Below are 21,233 nucleotides of genomic sequence, written 5' to 3'. Positions count from 1 at the left end.
TCTTTAGCGCGAGAGAAAAACGCTCCACTACACAAGGCACCGAGTAAACGCGCAACGCCGGTCCGCAAAACAAACGCCTCCACCGGCGAGCACTAACCTGGCGTTGACCAATCAGCGACGGTTATTGATGCGAGTGACACACTCCCGCCAATTCCGACTGAGGAGCGCGAGGCAGGCAGCGGGGCAGAGCGGAGGTGTATGCGGGAGATGCGGAAAGAGAGTGCGCTATGTTTTATGTAAAATAAACCAGAAATACATGTCGTTTAATTAGCAGCGTACTACTTGGTTCGTTACCAGTAGCATTCTCGGGAGTTCACGTCACCTGTGCCGTTGTTTTGACGGAGAGTATCGCTGCCGAGAAGGAGCCCCGGGTTAGCGGTTGGGATGTTGGCGGCGGAAAACCCATCTATGGACGGACATTTGGCAGCAGCGACTCCCCGCAGAAGAGGTAATGCAAATCCGCGTACGAACAAACTTCCAAGTGGTTACCAACTTGCCAAAATGTCAGCTATTATAACACGGACGCGGTGTCTTTTCGTGTGTACAACTTAGCGTCCGCTCAGCGGCGACAAACTTAAAGATAAAAGTGTCGGTTCGTTAACGTGAAGTTAAAGTTAACGCCACCGACCTCGTTTACCACAAAGACATCAGTTCACGTCAACTCGCTATTGTCACTGTTGTGAAGCAAACACAAACTAATGTTAATGTGACTCTCTGCCGCTAACTCAAACAGTGAGCTAACTGTACAGCTAACTTGCTAATATTATCATGTTGCCTAACGCTTATTCTGTAACGTCGACGTCAGATGAGGGACAATAACGTTGTGTTGAAGTTGAGTTCGGCCCCAAACTATCAGTGTTTTCCATCCAGGAGATGTAAACTCAAGTTATCAGTGAAATCTTTAGCTTGTTATCCTAGTGGCAAACTTGGCTACACGGCTTGCCCTGTTGCCATTGCTCTACCCAGGGTGCTAAGCAAAGCAGCTAATTTTGTGAGGTTAGCAGAGAAGCTAGCTGTATTAGCATCTGTGTAGTAGTTCACGTTAGCGCCTCACATGAAAGCTGTTTTCATTGGCGAAACTCGAGAGCTGCTCTGTTGTCTTCGCTCTTTCAAAAAAGTTTCTCGAGGCTGCGGTGGCGTACATGAAACAATGTCCCTTAGCCTATTCGGCGAAGTTTCCAGTATTGTGATAGTCTGTGCAGTCTTTGCCTGACAGCCCTACAGGGTGCCTGTCCTGCGGACTGGATCGGGCCTGCTGCACCGATTAATACACCGGTTGGCGGGAGCGCTAACCAAATACAACCATTACATCCATTGTAACACTGTAACGTTAGCACACCGACGTTTGCAAAACTAATGTGGCAGTCAATGCAGCACCTTTCTGACAAAATACTACTACTGACGTTTTTGCTATACGATAAAACTTACTTTAAGGTAAATAGAGTCTTTAGGAACTGAAGACTCAGTATATGATCTGCACTGACATGCGGGTATTATAGTCGTAAACAAGTCTTAACAATAAAAAGTTGCTGAGTGGAGTGGTTAATGTAGATGTGTGTTATTTCAATTAAACTCATACAAATGAGTTGTGTTTTGGAAGCTGTATTTGCTGTCACAGTGGCTGTCATTTTGAGCTAGCTTTGTGTCTTCAGCTGCTATTAAAATATTTAAAACAGCCATCAGAGCCACAGTTATCAAAACTTCTCCTTGATTGATATTCAATGTAGAGCTGCAATGATTAATTCGTAAGTTGTCACCTACTATACTTTGATGATAGGTTTATTGGTTTAAGTAGTTTTGAAAGAAAAATGTAAAAAAAAAAATCTCAGATTACAGTTTCTTAAATGTGAACCTATTCATGTTTCTTTACTTCTCCAAGACAGTAAACTGAATACTTTTCAATCGTGGACAAAACGTCACCTTGGGCTTGCTTTGAGAAACACTAAATTACATTTAATTGACCAAACAACTAATCGATTAATTGAGAAAATAATCAAGAGGTTTATTGACAATGAAGATAATCGTTAGTCGCAGCCCTACTTGAGTGCCAGTTCATTATCCAGATTTCAATATTTAGTAGAGACATTTTGGGGTGAAGTGTTATTTTTCTGATGTACCTATGTTTTTGTTCTTTTCAGGCATGGATTGTAAGTCAAGTAACAATGCCAACAAGAAACTTATCCAAGGTAAATACAATGTTTATTTTTGTTACTTTTTTGACACTGTTTAAAGATTATCTGTGAGTATAAGACATTATCAAATGCCATTGATGATGACCTAGCATGGAAGGTCAATAATTTTATTACCATCCATGTCCTACTTTACCGTACATTCATAATGCCTGATGATAATTTGTTACTCATTTTATATATTGCTTCCTTTCTATTAATTATTCTCCACAGGAATTATATGTACATAGTAGCCCCACCTCAAATTACAGAACTACTAATCCCACTAATAAACAAAATCTTACAAAAAATGCACAAAAAAGTAAAAATTTAGTCATACAGAGGTAGTTGCCCTCTACAGAAACATGACCCAAATTTGTTAAGGCCCTTAAATCTGTGTTTGCACTGACATAACTTTGTATGTAGTCTATCAGTCAACACATTAATGAACTTTTACAAATATTTATTCAGCCTTAATGTTGAATCTTACAGAATTTGAGACTGCATTTGGATAAACAACTCTGTGATAGCCAAATCATCTGTACTACATAATGCAGTCCAATACAACACAACACCCATTATGATGACACTGTTATTCATTTATTTATTTGTTTGTTTTAATTCTGCCTGCAGCTCGTCTCCCATTCAAGCGCCTGAACCCTGAACCTAAAGAGAACCAGCCACCTAAACGCCCTTGTGCACATGCCTGCCCTGAACCAGAAGTCCCAGACGGGGAGAATGAAAATGAGTCGTCTCCAATCCTTGTGCACAGTGGCCCACCCCTTGTTAATGGTCGCGGGCCCCTTGATGGCTTCCTGAGTCGCAGGCGCCCTGCATCTTCAAATGAGAAGGCGGTAATAGATCTGACCTCGGACAACAGTTCGTCTCCCGTAAAGCGCCTCGTTCCACCTGCTGCTGCCTCTCCCTGCCTCCCAACAAAAGACAAGCATAAGGGCAAAGACAAAACTGCCTCTTCTGGGAAATCCAGCGATGGGGATCACACTCCTGAAACACACACTTTAGACTGCACAGTAGTCGACGAAGATGAGGCCGAAGTGGAGGAGGAAAAAGATTTGAATCAGACAGCATCTATCTCTGAGCTTGACACAACACAGGATTCTGAAAGTGAGCCAGAGGAGCAGAATGAGTCGGGAAACGTTTCCAGTTTGGGAGACAGGTCCATGCTGTCATCTCCATCAGTCAGCTCCTCATGTGAAAGCTCACCAGAGAAGACTGATGACCCTACACCCACTACTACACCATCAGTATGTACATCGCCATCACTTGGTTTTTATTTAATCCCACTTAGTAAAGTGTCATATCACACAATATTAGTTGATCAGCATTTGCATTTTGTTTGGTAATGTATCTGTGTACATCACACAAAAACAAATTTATTGTTAATAAGTACAGTGTGATCAGACACATCACATGTGACAGGCACAGCCGCTTCAAAAACGCCTGTGAAAAGCGCTTCGGACTAAATGTTGCGGTGTACCCTTTGAGTAGGGCTGTGTATGCAATCAAATGTAACTAATTGATTATGAGGTGCAACACTGCACCTTGTGCTGAACACTTGAGAAAGTTTCAACTTTTAAAAAACTTCTAGGAAAACATGACACAAGAGAGCAGCTCAAGCTAGGAAAACCATAATTTGCTGGCTATGCATTTCTAGTGAAGTGTCTTGGTGTGATTGTCTGCTTAGTGGTTCATTGATTACAGAGGTTTTGGTTAGCATTGGCTCACTCATCACTCAATCATTAATATAACTTGTAACATGTTAACTTGAGAATTTCCAGAGCTTTACTCATAAAAAACACAATTAATTGATCAATAGATAACATTCTAGATTATTTTCTGCTCTTATCACATTAGACATTAGCTTTACTGACAAAATCAAATATCTGTTAATTAGGATAAATATGTTGATCAAAAATGTGACAGCCCTTGAGAACATTTATGTATGAAGGAAATAAAGAATCCAGTTCAAAATATAGCACAATATCCGTGTCATTGCAATGATTTGTCCAGCTATAAATCATGCAAATGAAACATTAATTAGGATGGATGTCATTGTGTCAAAAACATTCAGACAATGACTATTGTTTTTACCCCTGTCCTCATAGGAGCCAAAGACCACCCCCAAGATACCAGCAGATCAGAAAAAGATCAAGAGGCGCTCATTGAAGGTGAGACTTTTGATGGATATACTGCGAACATGGTTTAAACTATGTTTCAAATTCCCTGGTTGTCAGTTTAAAAACATGGCTTCAAACACAGCCTGATGTGTTATGTGTCATAATTTCCATCCATTTTGTCACTTTTTTAAAAATTGACTTAACTTTTGCACTTGTAGAGTTTACAAGAACAGGAGGATAGGCTTCGGCTACGACAGGAGAAGGAACGCCAGAAAGAAGAAGCCAAAGCTGCAAAGGAGAAAAAGAAAGAAGAGGCTCGTAAGCAAAAGGAGGAGCGAGAAAGGGAAAAACGAGAGAAAAAAGAAAAGGATGAGCGAGAGAAACGAGAGAAAAAAGAAAAGGAGGAGAAGGAAAAGGCAGACAGGTTAAAAGCAAAAGAGGAGCAACGGAAATCAAAGCTAGAGTGAGTAAATCAAGGCCCTGTTACTCTAAAGTCAAGATTTATCCTTTTGACATGTTTATAGCTTCGTAAGTCAATTTTGTTTAAAAATATGATATAATACTTAGATTTGGGTGTGCTAAATGTTTTGCTGTATTCTTACTTCAGGGCAAAGCTTGAAGAAAAACGGAAGAAAGAAGAAGAGAAGAAGATGAAGGAAGAAGAGAAACGGTTGAAGGAAGAGAAGGAAGTAAGTTTATGAACTAAAGTGTTGGTGTAAACTAGGTACATGCTACAACATTTCTTGTTCCAGATTAGTAATGGACCATTTTACCAATAGTCTGTTGACTGATGTCTGTCTGTTTGCAGCGCCTCAAAGCTGAGAAAGCAGAAATTACACGGTTTCTACAGAAACCTAAGATCCAACAGGCTCCAAAGGTAACTAGATATCACACTATAACAGAGAATTGTGAAATTGATTTCACTTAAGGTACTTTTGGTTGTTCAGGTGGATTTTCCCCTCTATAAACTGCACTTTGGTCATAGCTTCAGTGTTAATTGGGGAACTATGTTGTTGCCTAAAAGCTGGCGGTTATTTTAACACCCATAATGCATAATCTAAATCAGTGTTAAGGTTGCAACACTATGATCAACTGTATCCCACCTTTTAACCAAGAGTATCAACTGAATAAACAAGTAGAAATAATGTTACTGCAACATCTTGTGTCCCGATTTCAGACACTTGCAGCTGCGTGTGGGAAGTTTGCTCCATTTGAAATCAAAGAAAACGTGTCTCTGGCACCTCTGTGCCGGGTACAGTGTGACGACTCTGTTCTGGAGGAACTGGATCAGTGTTTGAAGAACCCTACTGATAATCGGAATGGATTGAAAGACTGGATCGGGCAAAAACCACGGCAGTCGGGACCAACCAATCCCAGACAGACGGACTCACTCAGGTGAGACTAGAAATACTGATTATCCTAATTTGTGTAATTTGCCCCATGTCCATTTACCTTTTATATTTATTTCTGAAATGAGGATTGGTCTTGGTTTTGATCCATACATCCCAGTAAAACTATCAAAAATAATAAACTGCGCTGGTTAAAACCAATACATGCTCATAAAACATGGGAAATATTGTATATTACTTTGTTGCTGACCTTCCTCAGGACTCAATACAAAAAAAAAGCTGTAATCGCGTCATATCCTGGAATTAATGCAGGATATGACGACAATACCTCAATTTTTGGAGCTTTATGAAGGTCAACAACTCTGATTTCCAAACAAATTATGACTTCTCAGTAAGTGCGTCTGTATTTGTTACCTTTGCACATTTAATTTGCTCCATGTTGGGTTGACTGCTCTGTGGCGTTTTCTGTTCATTTTGTTAAAAGCTCACTCGGCTCAAAACATATTATGGCTGTGGGGTTCCTCTGTTACATCCACTGGCGTGTGCCATGGTTCATTGATTACCTTAGCAGTTGAAGCCAGAACAAATAATGGTGGTTTTTAAACAGTCACTTAATGTTACGTATGTGTAACTTCATATACTTGCTTTCCAGTGAGTGTATAACAGTGGAAGGGTCTAAACCAGATGACGTGCCTGATCGTAAACGTTATGGACCCATGAAGCTGCTGCAGTTCCATGAAAACTACCGTCCAGCATACTGGGGAACCTGGAGTAAGAAGAGTTCACACATCTCACCTCGCTGCCCACTCAGACGAGACAAGGTAAGACTCTTTTGCAAAGGCATCAACCTCTTCAGCTAACTTGTTACCCCACGAGAGATCCCAACAGTATGAAGCATTACTTTTTTAATATTAGTTGAATTGGGTCATTCTGGCATATATTTAAATGCAACACAGATGTCTATCTGTATAAACTGAAAAGTCAGATTACATGATTTTAGCTCTGATTTAATATTTTGACTATCAGGAAGGCAGTATTTGCATACCTGCCAGACCATTAACTGTGTTCTGTCACCACAGGATGTGTTGGACTATGAGGTGGACAGTGATGAAGAATGGGAGGAAGAAGAACCAGGAGAGTCCTTGTCACACAGTGAAGGGGTGAGTTTTTGTTTGAGAGTGACATTGTTTTATTGTAACATCTTCTCTGTTTATTTAGCGTCTACTCCAATGTCTAGTATCATAGTTAAAGACACATGAAAAAGTACCTGTAAGGTACCCTGACATCTGCAAATTGAATTCAAGTAGCATTGGTGCCAGACAAAGCATGTATTTAAGATTGATTTCTCGGCTCTCAGGCAGCAGCTGAATACCATTTCTGTCAATACACCATAACAATTGTAGCTTGTAGGGCCTTGAAACTAGAAGAGCAATTGTAAGCAGTGCCCATTTAATAGTTTAACCAAGAGGCAAACATGGATATTTTTAAAAAGAATAATGAGAATTTGGGTCCTTGAAAAGGTTTCTACGTTGCTGCTGGCTCTAAAATTCATGCACAGCAACAGTTTTCAGAAAAGCCTGCCTGCACCTGTAACAATAGTGGAACATGGACAACAAAAAAAACAAAAAGCAAATTCAATTTTCACTAATGGATTCTCATGTTAAGCTTCTGTCCCTGCGAGCTCAAAATTAAGCAGTCATTTTGAAACATACTTTACAAGCATTCAAAAACAATAAGGAAAGCCTCTGGCCTTTTTAAAAGCCTGAATATAAAAGTCTTTATAATTGTTTTTAAGACTGAAAAGATGCCTTTTTGGAAATTATGAAATGATTGAATCGCAACAAAAATAGTTTTGTTTCCATCCAGGCATGGCTTTTCAACCGACTTTGGTCAGAATCTGTATCACACAATAAGAACAGAGGTCGAATGAAATTAGTATCTGAATAATCAAAGCAAACCATTAAGTATTGTTTCTCTTAATGTATTAAAAGCATGGAAGGAAGGGGGCTTTAATTAGATTTCTGAATTCGAGCCAGCAACAAAACATCATATTCATCTTGCATCGTGACAGCAAGGAAAGTAGTACGAACAATGAAATGATGATAATTTTACTTTTAACAAAACCTTGTTGACATTGTTGTTCATTTTCAGGAAGATGAGGAGGAAGGAGGTGAAGACGATGATGATGACGGCTTCTTTGTTCCTCATGGCTACCTTTCAGACGATGAAGGGGCTTTAGAAGAGGAGGTGTGCTATTGGATGTTTTTTTTTCATTACATTTTAATTTGTCGCTTTAATCTGACAGACAGCTGTTATTTGGATTTTCTTGTTTCAAAAATACTTTCTAAAGTGTATGCTTCCTGTTGCACCACTATTGACACACGTGATCTTTCAGGAGGGTGGTGATCTGGAGAAGCTGAAACTACGCCAGAAAATGAAAGCGAGGGAGTGGGATGAGCTGATGTCCACCAAGAAGAAGATGAAGGTGCTGGAGCCAGTTGTGAAGGGCTGTGTCTGGGAGGGAGAAGGAACTGGTTTGCAGCTCCTCCAGCCGTTTGCTATGTGTATGGTCGAGCCCTTACCGAAGGCAGACACCAGCCCGAGCCCAGAGGAGCAGTCACAGAGGTGTCGGAGAGAAGCACAGTGTAAGTGTGTGTGACGTGATTCACTTGGATACATGGATTAAAGTTTGAGAACAGCTTTTCTTTAGCTGAAGATCTGTGTCTTTAAGGTGCCAATAAACTGAGTGGATGACCATTGACTGTATTTTTGTGTGTTGGGCAAAAAAAGGGAAAAACCTTAAAGAGGGATGAAAATATTTGTGCTTGGTAGTTGGTATGGTTGGTATTGGGAAGTATTTATAGTATTTTTAAAAAAAGAAGAAAGAAAGAAAAAGACAACAACTTTTAAATATTTCTTATGGGTGACTGAGTGATTCTAAAAACATCTCTGCTGCTCTGCTTTCCCCACAGTACTCGGTCAGCTTTTGCCTCTGCTGCACGGCAATATCAACAGCAGTAAAGTGATCATCAGTGAGTTTCAGGAGTTTTGTCGTCAGCAGACCTCCTCTTCATCACCTCCTGAACTGTCCAGCCCTCAGGGCACAGTAGAAAATATTCCCACCAGGTAAAACAACAATATTTGGTGATAACAATTTTTGTGTTAACATGTGAGCTAAAAAATGATTGTCATGTTTTAATGTTTTCATAATACTCCTAATTTATTGACTCAAACAAATGTACTGCCTTAAACATCTCTTAAAAATTGGAAAACATCTAGTTCATTTCTAAGATTGTAAAATGACCTTTTTCTCCTCATCAGAATACGGGTGAGGCGCCTCATGAAAGACAATGCTGTGTATGAGAAGCGCTCCACCTACAGACGCTGCTGCTGGTATGTGCACACAGAGGTCCTGGCCCGTCATGGCCAGGAGGCTCTTCCCGTGCCCTGCCAGTGGACCTACCTCACCACAGGAGCTCGAGAAGAGTCCCGTGAAGAACCGCAGGCTGCCACAGGCTCTCAGGGAAACTCTCCCACTACACCCCAGACCTCCTCTGCCTCATCTTCATCCTCCAATAAAAGGAAGAGCACGGGCAGCATGTCGATCACCAAGTTCATGAAGAGGTGTACCGACCCTGAGCAGGTAAAGAAACACAGATTTTGGAATTACCACGCAAACTTCACTGCAACGTTCTAGTTCTTTGTTTACTCAGTTTAGTCTGGCTTTTGTTGGGGTTTGTAATCACCTAATGAAAATCTGCTTTTCACATGTCGATTGCACCCTATTACTGGCTTAAACGGTCCCAAATCTGTATTTTCCAGACGGAAGCTCAGGAGACAGACGGTTTTCAAGCTGATACTGAGGATGATGACGAGGAAGACTGCGTCATCGTCTCCACAGAGAGTGGTGAGTTACACAGCAGGAAGAGCTGTCATTGTCAACTTTTACTCCAAGATTTGGACAGTTTAAATTTTGTACTATCATGATTGATAAGATGTATGCCCAAGCACATATTAGTCCAGCTCTGGTGATGTGGCCCACATAATCAGCTTTTATAAGTACAGCTAGAAACATACAAAATATAAGTAGACATATTTATTTATTACATAAATATTAGCGCTGGCATCGCTTAATTATAATAGTTAGGTGTTTTGGGAAATGCTTGTTTGCTTTCTTTATGATTCAGTTTGTATTATACTCCTGTGCAGGAAAGAGCTTGATGTGTAACTGTAAGTTGCAGAAGAACAGATGAGCACACCTCCTAAACCTCGATGTGTTGTGCGTAGTTGTGTGTCAAGCAAGCTGATGAGGGCCCTGTTCCATAAAGCAAGATTGCCAAATAAGCCAGGCTTATTCCAGTTAGTCTGACTCATTTTCCAGTTGACACGGTTCAACAAAGCAAACTTAACATAGTTCAAACTTAGTTACTATGGCAACTTAAACTGGGACACTAACAGCTCAGCCTGAGTTGTTGCTTAACCATTTCCTGTGAAACTGACCAAAAGGTGGTGATATAACCACGGATTCTCTGACGTGCTGCTACATTATTTGACTTTCACTATCAAAATTTAGTTTAAAGTTTATAGAAAATCAACTACATACACGTTTAATTATAGTTTAAAACTTGATATCAAAATTTTAGGTTCGGCTTTAGGTTACAAATAGACTGACAATAACTACAACAGTACAATTGCAAAGAAATGTAATGACCAGAAATGTAGCACCCATGTGTCAGAATTAAAATGGAGAAATAAGAAATACCATACTCGAAATAGGGTAACTATACAAGTACTTTTATAGCCAGTACGCAAACCTTCCATTTTAAGTATCACTTAGTGAAGTAAAACTTTAAAACTTTCACCTGGAGCTGGATTTTAATTCCAGCTTTGCTAAACACACTTTATGGAGCATGCCCCAGTTTCTCCAGCTCCTGTCAGGTTTGGTTTAGATATGGTTCTCATGTCCTCGTCAAGTACTGAGCTGGAACTGCGAGGCAATAAGCGTAGCCTAGTGTAACGACCAGGAGCAGTAGAAATGGCTGGCCTGGCTCTGTCTAAGTTTAAAAACCTGCCTGCCAGCACATCCTGTACAGATGCCACACACAAGCTGAATAGTGTATCCATCCATGACATCCTTTTGGCTGTAGTGCTGGTCACGCTAATCACCTCCCGGCTCCTTAATAATTGGATACAGCTGCAGTGTTCAGGCAGACACTAGTTAAGCAGCCTCAAAACATATGCACTCACTTGCAACACGCTGTACATAAATGGATGCCTTAGGTTGTTTTGTTTTTCCCATCATCTAAATGAAACCTCATTTAATATTACTCTGTAGGTCCAACCAGAGAGAACTCGTCCAGTGAGGGAGACTGTCCGATGGAAGTGACCCCCTCCGACACAGCTGCTCTTCCCACAGCCAGCGCTGCTCCTACACTGGCCACCGCCTGAGGACAGGACAGTCCGTCTCCTCTAACCAAGCTGCCCTGTTTCCCTCAAATTCCTCCCATCTGGTTCTGAACTCTACTGCGTCCAAGACAGAATCAAGTCTTCAAGCAAGATGAAGCACCACGCTCTGGTACCAGCGACTCACAGCAGGTGGCGTCTGCTCAGTATTATGAGTTCCCTCTCACCTAATTATTTTAAAAGGAGTCAGGAGTCTTGCCTGTAAAATGTAGTTGTGCATAAAATCAGAGTGTCTGAATTGATTTTTGAGGACAGGTTTGTTTGTCCAGTGTTCATTTACTATGTGTCTGATTTTTGCATTGAATTTTCAGTCAGGAATGTTTGGCATGGGAAGGTGAAAGTCTCTCTAGCACTGCTTTAGCTACAGCAGATTGGGTTGAACAGAGGGAGGAAGAGCAGAACAGAAATGCCCGATTTTCATGAGAAACATCCAAGACACAGAGTTCAGCATTATTTACGGTTTTTAAATGTTGAATTCACAACATAGTTGGATTTCCTCTTGTCTAACTGAAATAAGAGCTGGGAAATGAGAGGCTGAAAGTCCGTCTGAACATTTCTCTTTGTATTCAGTGGGGCCGTTTATTCTGCGATTTCTAATTCTGACAGCTCACTGGAGTAGTTGCTATACCTGTACTTGTACAGTTAGGTCCAGTTTCACAGTGTTTTATAAATATGTATTTTCTGTATTTTTTCAAGAATACTTGAACAGGATAAATTCATTAAACATGAATAAAAGTACTGCACTTTTATATTCCATTCATTCCTTGCCATTCGTATGGGCTCATCTGGTAACATGACGCTTACACCGGCACCACTGTGACAGCTGCTAGTCTTATAAAGAACTGCTGTTTTGGTTGAGATGTGGATGATTAAAAACCTACGAGATGCAGTAGTGCCTGAGGCTACTCGTCTGTTATCTGTGAGTCTTAATACAGTTATCTGTTCAATAACAAGTATTCAACCCTTGAACAACAACTCACATATATGCACATCTGGGCACTGCAATTTTGACAATTCCTTCTAAGTATTTGGTACGAATTAAGTCAAATAACTGCTCTGTGTAAACCCAAGCAAACATTCATATTCATTAATAACTGAAAACTTTATTCTTTATGTTCAATTGAATTCTCGCCTGTAGACTAATTTCACATTTTTAGACGCTCAGTGGATTGCCGTGCACTTAATAAAAGATTGCTAGCAATTAATTTAATAATGAGTACCTATTTTAATCTCTCTATCAAATTCATTGTGTTCCCAGACAATGTCTTGGTAATAAACAAATCTGGAAAAATAAGCTCTTAATTCCCCTTTCTTTGCAAAACTACTCAAGTGCCGACAGGCTGCATGGGGGCCATGACGTCTGGGTTTATTTTGTAAATTATATCAAATCTTAATTGTATTGATGTCTGGAATATGATTGGCCACCCCAGGGCAGTAAAATGGTTGTTTTGCAACCTCTCCTCAGCAGTTTGTATTAATGTTGAACATCTTTTTTGATCACTGTTGAGACAAGCTGCACCATGTCTGCTGCTGATTCACTGTTTACAAAGTGACAAGTAGGGAACCTCTCTAAAAGGTGCCAACAGTCTGATCCAGTAATTTGTGTTTTGATAAACATTGTGGTGGAGCAGCAATATTAAACATTACAACATTTTCACATTTGTCAGACATGTACTGAACCCTGAATTGCTCCACTAGCAGCTGCTCTCGGTTTGTTTTCAATAAAGCATTATGTAAATACTTGTACATGTCCAACAGTATGTGAGCTCTCATTGTTCGTGTGATAGTAGCTTCTCCTTATGTACAGATTAAAATCAAACACTGATTTGCCTCATAATTCTGTTTATGAAACAAAAGTTAAGATGCAATGCAAGCGATCTTTATTACAGGCAGGTTAAAAAGCAACAGAACACAACTCAGAGCATCTGGACAGATCACAACTGCTCACTAATCCTTTTAATAAGGTTACAATGCTGATAAAACATTTACTTTCTTTCCTTCCTTCCATTGAACACCTGCGGGTCGCTGGTGGACAGGCTGAACGAGACAGCAGGGGAGTGAAGAAATGTCGCTTATTGCTGACTTGGCCTTACAGATGCTGGGATTGTCTATCAAATTACAACCCAGCAGTTATGGATGTGTTGTTGTTGTGCAACTATTTGTAAAGGTGTGAGGTGGTGACTGATTTCTATTGTAAAACAAACTTCAAAGCCAGGACTTTTAAGATCTATTGCACGTTTGTGTACAACTCACTTGGGATGTTTCAAAGACGAGCAGTGAGAGGTAGGTTTGTTGTCGTCTTAACCAAAACACATGCAGGAGAAACTATAAGCTTTTATAGATTTACTTGGTATAGGCAGCAAAAGTGCTACAAAAATAAAAGTACTAACCTTCATTGACATGTTTCAAGGGAAAGTATGGATCTGAAACATTTGACACAATTTAGGGATAAATTTGAATCTTCAGTCCCTTTCATATCTTTGACTTCTCATTGGATGCAGTGGGCTTGTAGCTGCTCTGACCTACATTTTCACATACTCCCACCCTGTTTGAAATATAGACCGCTTTTATATCAAGGAAACGTGTTTGATGCAAACAAAATACAAAACCACCATCAAGACGAGTCCATGCTGCCAGTTTTAACAACGGAAACATAATTCATGCCTGCCTGCATGCCAGGGCGAGTAAATAACACTAAGCGTCTGCAGCGAGCCTCTACAATTAAACCCATTTATCACGAGTAGTGTGAACAAAGCTGTGTGTGTGGGCACGCTTTACACCTGTTTTATAAAGTTGTGCATAATCCTGGAAAGTGCTTCAAACTGGTAAAATATAAGAACATATTTTGGTATCTACACCCTCAGCACATGGCTAACGCTTTTAAAACTTTAGGGGCCTTGTCAATAAATAATGTTTATAGTTTTTGACCTCACTCTTTAAGTGAAATTAATCAGAAAAACGTTAATAATTCAGGCTTGTGCTCGTAGACGTAAAAATCTATATGAAGTTTTACTGACTGAAGAAATCAAAAGCAGTCTTGTACAACACCAAGGAGTGCAGAGGACAAAACGGACAAGCCAGTCTGATATCACACCAAATCAGACAAAAAAACACTGTTTAAACTTGAGCACTGCTGAGCGGAGATAACAGCATTTCAAGTCTGAAAGTAAAGCTGGTGCACCGACACCCAGCAGCTTTTAAAATGAAAGACGCCAGGTGCTGAAATACCCAACACGAGTCAATATCTGACCAGATTCATTTGACTCTCTACAGTCAGAGGTGTACACTGTTAGTCCAACGCAATGTTTACTTCAAAACAAGGAGAGGAAGTGTGGACACAGTTAAAACAAGGTCTCTCAACATGCCACATGAAGTATACCTGACTGTTACAGAGGACTGCTGTCACAGCATGTACATTCATTCAGGGTACAACAAAAACACCACTTGGCCCTCGTTCCTTCTCCTTTTACATCTGTTAGTAAAATTCATCCTTCAACACAATGTGCTGCTGAGACCGTCTGTAGTGTGGCTTTATCCCCACATGGAGAGAGGGAGGGGTGCTCAGCAGAAGCATTAGGGTGAAGTTGCCCCTTCTCTATCACTGCTACTGAATCAAGTTAGGATCTGTAAAAATAAACTCATTGCTAGTCATCTGTAAGAGGCAATTTCACCCCATCAGTGGCAGAAGGGGGAGATACTGTAGCAGGGGGAGTTCAGCGACAGTGAGGGACCCTCAGCTCAGGGTCCGAATGGTTTCCAGGAGCTCCGGTTTCAGGAGGGTGGGGCTCTTTCCACCTGCAGCTGCAATATCCGCCTGCACAGCTGCATCCCAGGCAAAAGTGAGCAGAGCGGCCGGGACCTGAGGACAAACATGCAGACACAGTGTGATATTAAATTTAATTAAATTTAATAAAATTTAATTTTTCATTGGATTTGTTGAAAAAAAAGAGAAAAAAAAGAAATGTTATCTAAAAACACTATTTTCTCTGGGCCAGTTTCACGAGAGGACTCCGGTTTTGACTCACCAAGTTACACTCTGCGAGAGCGACTTCGTCAGACTCCTGTAGTTTCTGACTTCCAGGAGCGATGAGCTCAAAGGGCTGCCAGCCGTCCACCAGGGACTCCCGGACAAACCCAAACAGCACAGGCAGCCGGTCCCACGCGTAGAAGGTCCCTGAAATCACAAGCCCGCTTTACCGACTCACTTCCATTTCTATCAGGGCTTTTCGCTAGCTTGTTGACTCAGCTTTCGAAGTGATTTGTAAAAATAGGCTCTCACCTTGCAGCAGGTTTCCATCAGGCAGTCTGATCCTGAGCAGGGTGTAGTTGTATTTCCTTCTCTCCCTCTGCTCCTCCTTCTCCCTCATGGCTTTAGTGCGCAGCATGGTGTTCTTCTCCACCAATTCACTCCTGGGAAACACACACAAGGGCGTTGAGTGCAGGCTCTTTAAAATGATGGACAAACAACAGTAGACCACACTTTTGTATTTTCATGGCTAGGAGGTGTACAGCACTCCTGCAGGGATCCATCATCATACATTATTGATAAGTGTGTTTGAGGCTGTTTACACTCATCTGCTCTTGTTTTTTCTCCTGAGGGGAGTCAAATATTCAGACCAGTGCAGAAAATATCTGTTTTTCAATAGGATTTCTGGACATAGAGAAAGGCTGACAGTCATGTTTTCAACAACATGTAATTAAGTGGTTTGAGGGCCAGGTAGATTTTTTTTCTCAAACTCAGAAGCTGTGGACAACACAAGCTGTAACCAACCAGCTTGCTGTGCACCAAAGCACAGACATTTATGTGGTTGTTTTGGCAACAGCCTGGAGCAGCTTGTGCAAGATTTAATCAAGCACAATGAGTCAGAGTTTATACTCGGAGAGAGCGAATGCACATGTGAGGAATCAGTCATTTATATTTACTCTACAGTCCTGGCCTCACGTCTGTAATCAGACCTGCTGTAAAAGAACGTTTTCTGAAAATTAGATGTGCACAACAATATGACTTGTTTGGAAAGGACTCCACAAAACAGCCTTCATGGTCACTCTTTGCTCTTCTCTAAATAATATATCCTCTCCAGTTCTGATGTAACTGGTGCTATAGCTGCTACACTAACTACTTGAGGAGCCGCCATTGTTGTTTTCAAACCAACAGTTGCTTCTTTCGCTGATCGTCACACCTACACCACAATCACAGCTGCCAGTAGTTCATCAAGGGTTGCTGATTAGTTCAACACTTGCGTGCTCTGCTACAAGCACACAGCTAGAAGCCTGGCAAGATGGATTTACAACATCACATGATCTCGCAAATCCATCTACCTCGCATGATAAGGAATGTACTTTATGGCCTTCCTGAGAAGTCTGTACCTCTGCTGTTGCTCCTTCTTGAGCTCCTCCGCCGTCAGGTTGTAGAATTCAGGCGGCAGTTCGAAGCGTTGGGCGTTTGGAGAGGATCTGAATGCCTGAGGCTGTCTGTCGAGCTGAGCTCTGACCGGCTCGCCTCTCTGGAGACGATCCCTCCTCTCCTTCATCAACTCCAGGGCGTCTGGACTCTGCTCTGGTAACACCAGGAACTCCTCTTCCTCCTCTGATCTCCGGGAAAGACAATATCAAAATAAGCCATGCTTGACTTTCTAAATGATCTGTTGACTGTGATAAATCAAAGAAAGCCCAACAGCCTTGTACATTTAAAGGCTTTAGGATTAATTTACCTTGACCGTCCACAGGAAGCATCACGGATATGAATTCCAGCGCCTGCAGGAACTCTCTACTGCCCTCAACACTACGAACTTTATCCTGAATCGAAACGTAAGAGGAAATTATATAAAAGAAATGAAGAAATAACTTTCTCATGCTTCTACTCAGAGGGATGCCATTAAATCTCAATCGGTTATAAAAGTACAAACAGACCTGGAACACTTTGTTGCTGAGTTTAATCTTCCTGTATTTCTCCTCTGTGGGATTCTTACATATATTGTCAACATACCTATTGACAAAACAATGAAGAAACATGTAATTAAGATCTTCTACTCTGTGAGAATTGAAGAAAACAAGGCAAACATTAAATTCATAGTCGGCCAATTAAAAGATAACCTCACATCTAACAGTTGCTAAGTGTCTTACTTGCTTATAATGTCGACGGCAGTCTTCACTTTCTCTCTGTCTTTGTTGAACGTGTGGATCATCATAACAGAGGCCTCAACTGGATCCTCCTCAAACCGCTGACAGCAACGACAGAGTACATGTTTTATCAACAATAAACAGTGGATTAACATTCATTTATGTTTAGATTAAAGTTATTGTTGCTGAGGAGTGCAAACACGTTCTAATTAAAGCCAAAACAAGGGGTAATATCTTCAGACGTACCATTAAAATGGCCTCTTTAATGTGTACCTCCCTCTCACTCTTAGTTAAAGTGGCTCCAGTTAGCGGACAGGTGAAATACACACCTGACACTGAGAGGCAGGTGGGATCTTTCACAGGCACTTTGGATCCCTGAAAAGAATTGGCACTCATCAATATCGTTGGACTAGAAACTGATCACGGTGAGCTAAACTTAATGTCAACAGTCTCAAACAGATTGATGTGATACATACCTCTGCTGCAGCTGCCATGTCTTTTTCAGCCAGTGCAGCTGCCTCTGCCTCCAGCTCTTTTTTAACTACAAATAAACACAGAAAATCATGCAATTATATTCAAGTCTTTTTTTCTTCTTTTTTTTCTAGTAACTGGTGCCTTTTATGCTTTGGTCACACAAATTTTTGCCTTGTAATCGGGAGGCTTGCAGTTGTTGCGCTTTGCACACTACATGACTGATCAGGGACAGATGGTCACAGTACAAGATCACACGTGAGAGACATGACAAGGGAGTGAAGAAGGAAGAAAAAGAGAAGAATATGTATGAGAGACGGGGTTAAGATACATGGGCAGCAAGGATTACTTTTGCTCTGAAAACTGGCTGCTCATATTGTGGTTCAGCAAGGACGATACCATTACAAATACTGTCGAAAATCTCCAAAAAACGCCAGTGACGGGAAAATCAGGGCCAAAAACCTGCAGTCTGAACTTCACTTGAAAGCTAACAGATAATGAGCAATAGAAAACTAAAGATAGCTATAAAGACATTCAAATACTATCTGTACAACAATTTCTGACGTTACAGGGAAAATTGAAAGGTGAATATAACAATGCTTGTGTACTGTGTGTCAAGCATGACAGCATCCAAGTTAATTTACCTCTGATAATAATAGACAACAGAGTGGGAGGAGGTGGGCCTGCAGCAGTGCATGTGTTAACTCTCTGTTGGAAGGAAGACAGAGCTAGAAAGTGGAGCTGGTACCAGTGTTTCCATGCTGCGGTATACTGATATTTGTGACAACGCTAGCTGACACTAAAACTCCTCTGTTTCCACAATTCACATAATCTAATGGTGTTAGGTGGCCTATAAATTGAAGGCTTTATCAGGTCTGTCTTTACCACAACCCATGAACCGGATCTGAATTAGGGCTCCACAACCCCAAACCTCATGTGACACCTGCATGTAAGCAACATTATTCAAAGCATTAACCCAAAATACTAACAGTGATGTAAAGTGGGGGTGGAAATCATTTAGATTTCAGACACCACCCTGATTGAACCATGGTTGGACGAGGGCTGCGTGTCTCACCCTGGATCCGGATGGCGTCCTGAGAGGTGTGGACCTTCGGCTTCGGCCGCTGCTCGATCCTGGCCAGGGCTGCAGCTCCTGCCCGCGCCGCTCCTTCAGTGGGAGCATGGCGATTGTTCTTGGCACTGGAGCTGCTCTGCACCACATCGGGCTTGGTACTACAGTGTTTAAAAGGACAGAGAAGAGAAGTGAAGTGAAGAGGTGTGTTGGCCGTCACGTCTCCGTCAGCACAGAGCCACAAATTCTGCTGTCAACACACGAGAAGTGTGCACGTTAGCTAGCTAGGCTACCACATGCTAACGACGACACCATCCAAACGTCAGTGACACAGCAGGTCTGTGTTTCTGGCGAGCTCTCAGGCGGCTTACCTACGACTAAAACTAACTTTAGCTAGCTTTCCCAGACTAGCGGCTGAATAAGCTTATTCAGGGATTAACTCTGACTGATACTGGTTGGACGCTTTCCGCCCTGCTTTGAATTATATAATCCAGTTAATCACGGCGGAAAACAGACAGCCCGTTACACGCTACTTTACAAACAGTGGAAATTACTAATCATCACCCCCCTTGTTAGCTTTACAACATGCTAATATCGACCCAATAGTCATTTATGACCAGCAACTAGCTGTATGCTAATTCAAAATGTAGACACCGTTAGCTACGTGGCTAGCGCCGAAGAAGTCGCTGAGAAAAGTTTGGGTATTTGCCTGGTATCTGCTGTTAGTTTCTTCCCCGGTCCCGCAGATTTAAACTTAATGTCTTTCTTAAAGTCATCGAAAAACTTCTTCATTTCCTTCAGCCGTCGCAGCGACACAAACAGATGAAGAGCACGTAGCTTAACCTCAGCTACGAGGAGGACCAAAACAAAACTGTGGCAGCTGACAGGAGACTGCTTCCGCCTTCCGGAGAGGTGGTGGCGCCCCCGTGTGGCCGAGGTCAGAACTGAAGAGTACAGCGGCAGCACATACAATAAATACAATACAATACAATAAAATAAAATAAAATAAAAGATTAAATTAAATTAAATATTAAAAAGTAAAAAAAACCTGTGTGAACCTGGATAATTCCAGCAAAACACTTTGTATGTTATTTATGAACTGAATAATCTGTTACCACACTGTCATTACTGCAAATTATCATTGCCTGATGTTTCCATAAAGTAGGCTAGTTGTCAACAATTGATGAGGGTAGATGCTTTACCTTGCCACTTTTATTGTTGTTGTTGTTGTTGTTATCGTTGTTGCAATGTGATTTTACACCGCTTTGATCTATAAATAAAGTCATAATTCAATATCCCTGTTTCAGTGATTTTATAACGAGGATTAGGAAATCAATGCAGAAAAGAATGCAGGAGTGTTTCCACGTCACATTAGATAGCAATCATATAACACATACTGAGAAATTAGTAAGTGCTATCAGAGGTGGGTAATAACGATTTACATTTACTTCATTACATTTACTTAAGTAACTTTTTGGATAACTTACTTTTAAGAGCATAATTATGAATACAATAATGCAGTATATATAGAACTGTAGGCTAACTGTAACGGAATGCCTTTACATTCTGCATAACATTCTCTGTTTGCCAGGTGCATGTACAGTGAATTTGGTCAATATCACTGTGTCACTGTGCAGTCACTTTTCGGCAGGGTATCTCTGGATATCAAGGAGTGATATTGACCAAATTCACTGTACATGCACCTGGTTTCCTCTACTGTTAATGCTGAAAAGACAGAGAATGTAACCCCTCCCAATCCAGAGTTACAGGGTGCAGTCTCTTTTCGGCAGGGCCTGCCGAAAAGTGACTGCACCCTATAACTCTGGATATCAAGGAGTGATATTGACCAAATTCACTGTACATGCACCTGGTTTCCTCTACTGTTAATGCTGAAAAGACAGAGAATGTAACCCCTCCCAATCCAGAGTAACAGGGTGCAGTCACTTTTCGGCAGGCCCTGCCGAAAAGTGACTGCACCCTGTAAGTCCTTATTGCAAGGAGTGATATTGACCAAATTCACTGTACATGCACCTGGTTTCCTCTACTATTAATGCTGAAAAGACAGAGAATGTAACCCCTCCCAATCCAGAGTTACAGGGTGCAGTCACTTTTCGGCAGGCCCTGCCGAAAAGTGACTGCACCCTGTAAGTCCTTATTGCAAGGAGTGATATTGACCAAATTCACTGTACATGCACCTGGTTTCCTCTACTATTAATGCTGAAAAGACAGAGAATGTAACCCCTCCCAATCCAGAGTTACAGGGTGCAGTCACTTTTCAGCAGGGCCTGCCGAAAAGTGACTGCACCCTGTAACTCTGGATTGCAAGGAGTGATATTGACCAAATTCACTGTACATGCACCTGGTTTCCTCTACTATTAATGCTGAAAAGACAGAGAATGTAACCCCTCCCAATCCAGAGTTACAGGGTGCAGTCACTTTTCGGCAGGCCCTG

General features: G+C 41.3%; 2 protein-coding genes across 2 annotated transcripts; one reads left to right on the top strand and one right to left on the bottom strand.

Annotated features, from left to right (window-relative positions):
- Positions 1–157: 157 nt before the first annotated feature.
- On the top strand, positions 158–11,867 carry chaf1a (chromatin assembly factor 1, subunit A (p150)). Its single transcript, XM_073477308.1, has 16 exons — positions 158–448; positions 2,139–2,186; positions 2,802–3,433; positions 4,295–4,357; positions 4,525–4,769; positions 4,914–4,995; positions 5,115–5,183; positions 5,484–5,701; positions 6,308–6,476; positions 6,735–6,815; positions 7,807–7,902; positions 8,051–8,300; positions 8,628–8,781; positions 8,977–9,298; positions 9,478–9,562; positions 10,991–11,867. The coding sequence occupies exons 1-16, from the start codon at positions 385–387 to the stop codon at positions 11,101–11,103; spliced, it is 2,691 nt and encodes an 896-aa protein (XP_073333409.1). The 5' UTR covers positions 158–384; the 3' UTR covers positions 11,104–11,867.
- A 1,114-nt stretch (positions 11,868–12,981) lies between these two features.
- On the bottom strand, positions 12,982–19,673 carry ubxn6 (UBX domain protein 6). Its single transcript, XM_073476874.1, has 11 exons — positions 19,491–19,673; positions 18,785–18,942; positions 17,715–17,779; positions 17,485–17,613; positions 17,242–17,339; positions 17,029–17,104; positions 16,830–16,914; positions 16,486–16,705; positions 15,398–15,528; positions 15,144–15,292; positions 12,982–14,977 (listed from the first exon to the last, which is right to left on the bottom strand). Exons 1-11 carry the CDS (start codon positions 19,571–19,573, stop codon positions 14,852–14,854), a joined length of 1,320 nt encoding a protein of 439 aa, XP_073332975.1. The 5' UTR covers positions 19,574–19,673; the 3' UTR covers positions 12,982–14,851.
- Positions 19,674–21,233: the final 1,560 nt, after the last annotated feature.

The sequence above is a fragment of the Pagrus major genome, chromosome 11 (genome assembly GCF_040436345.1).
Source record: "Pagrus major chromosome 11, Pma_NU_1.0".
Lineage (NCBI taxonomy): Eukaryota > Metazoa > Chordata > Actinopteri > Spariformes > Sparidae > Pagrus > Pagrus major.
The sequence above is the reverse complement of the archived record's forward strand: the minus strand, read 5'-3'. Positions and strand labels throughout refer to the sequence as shown.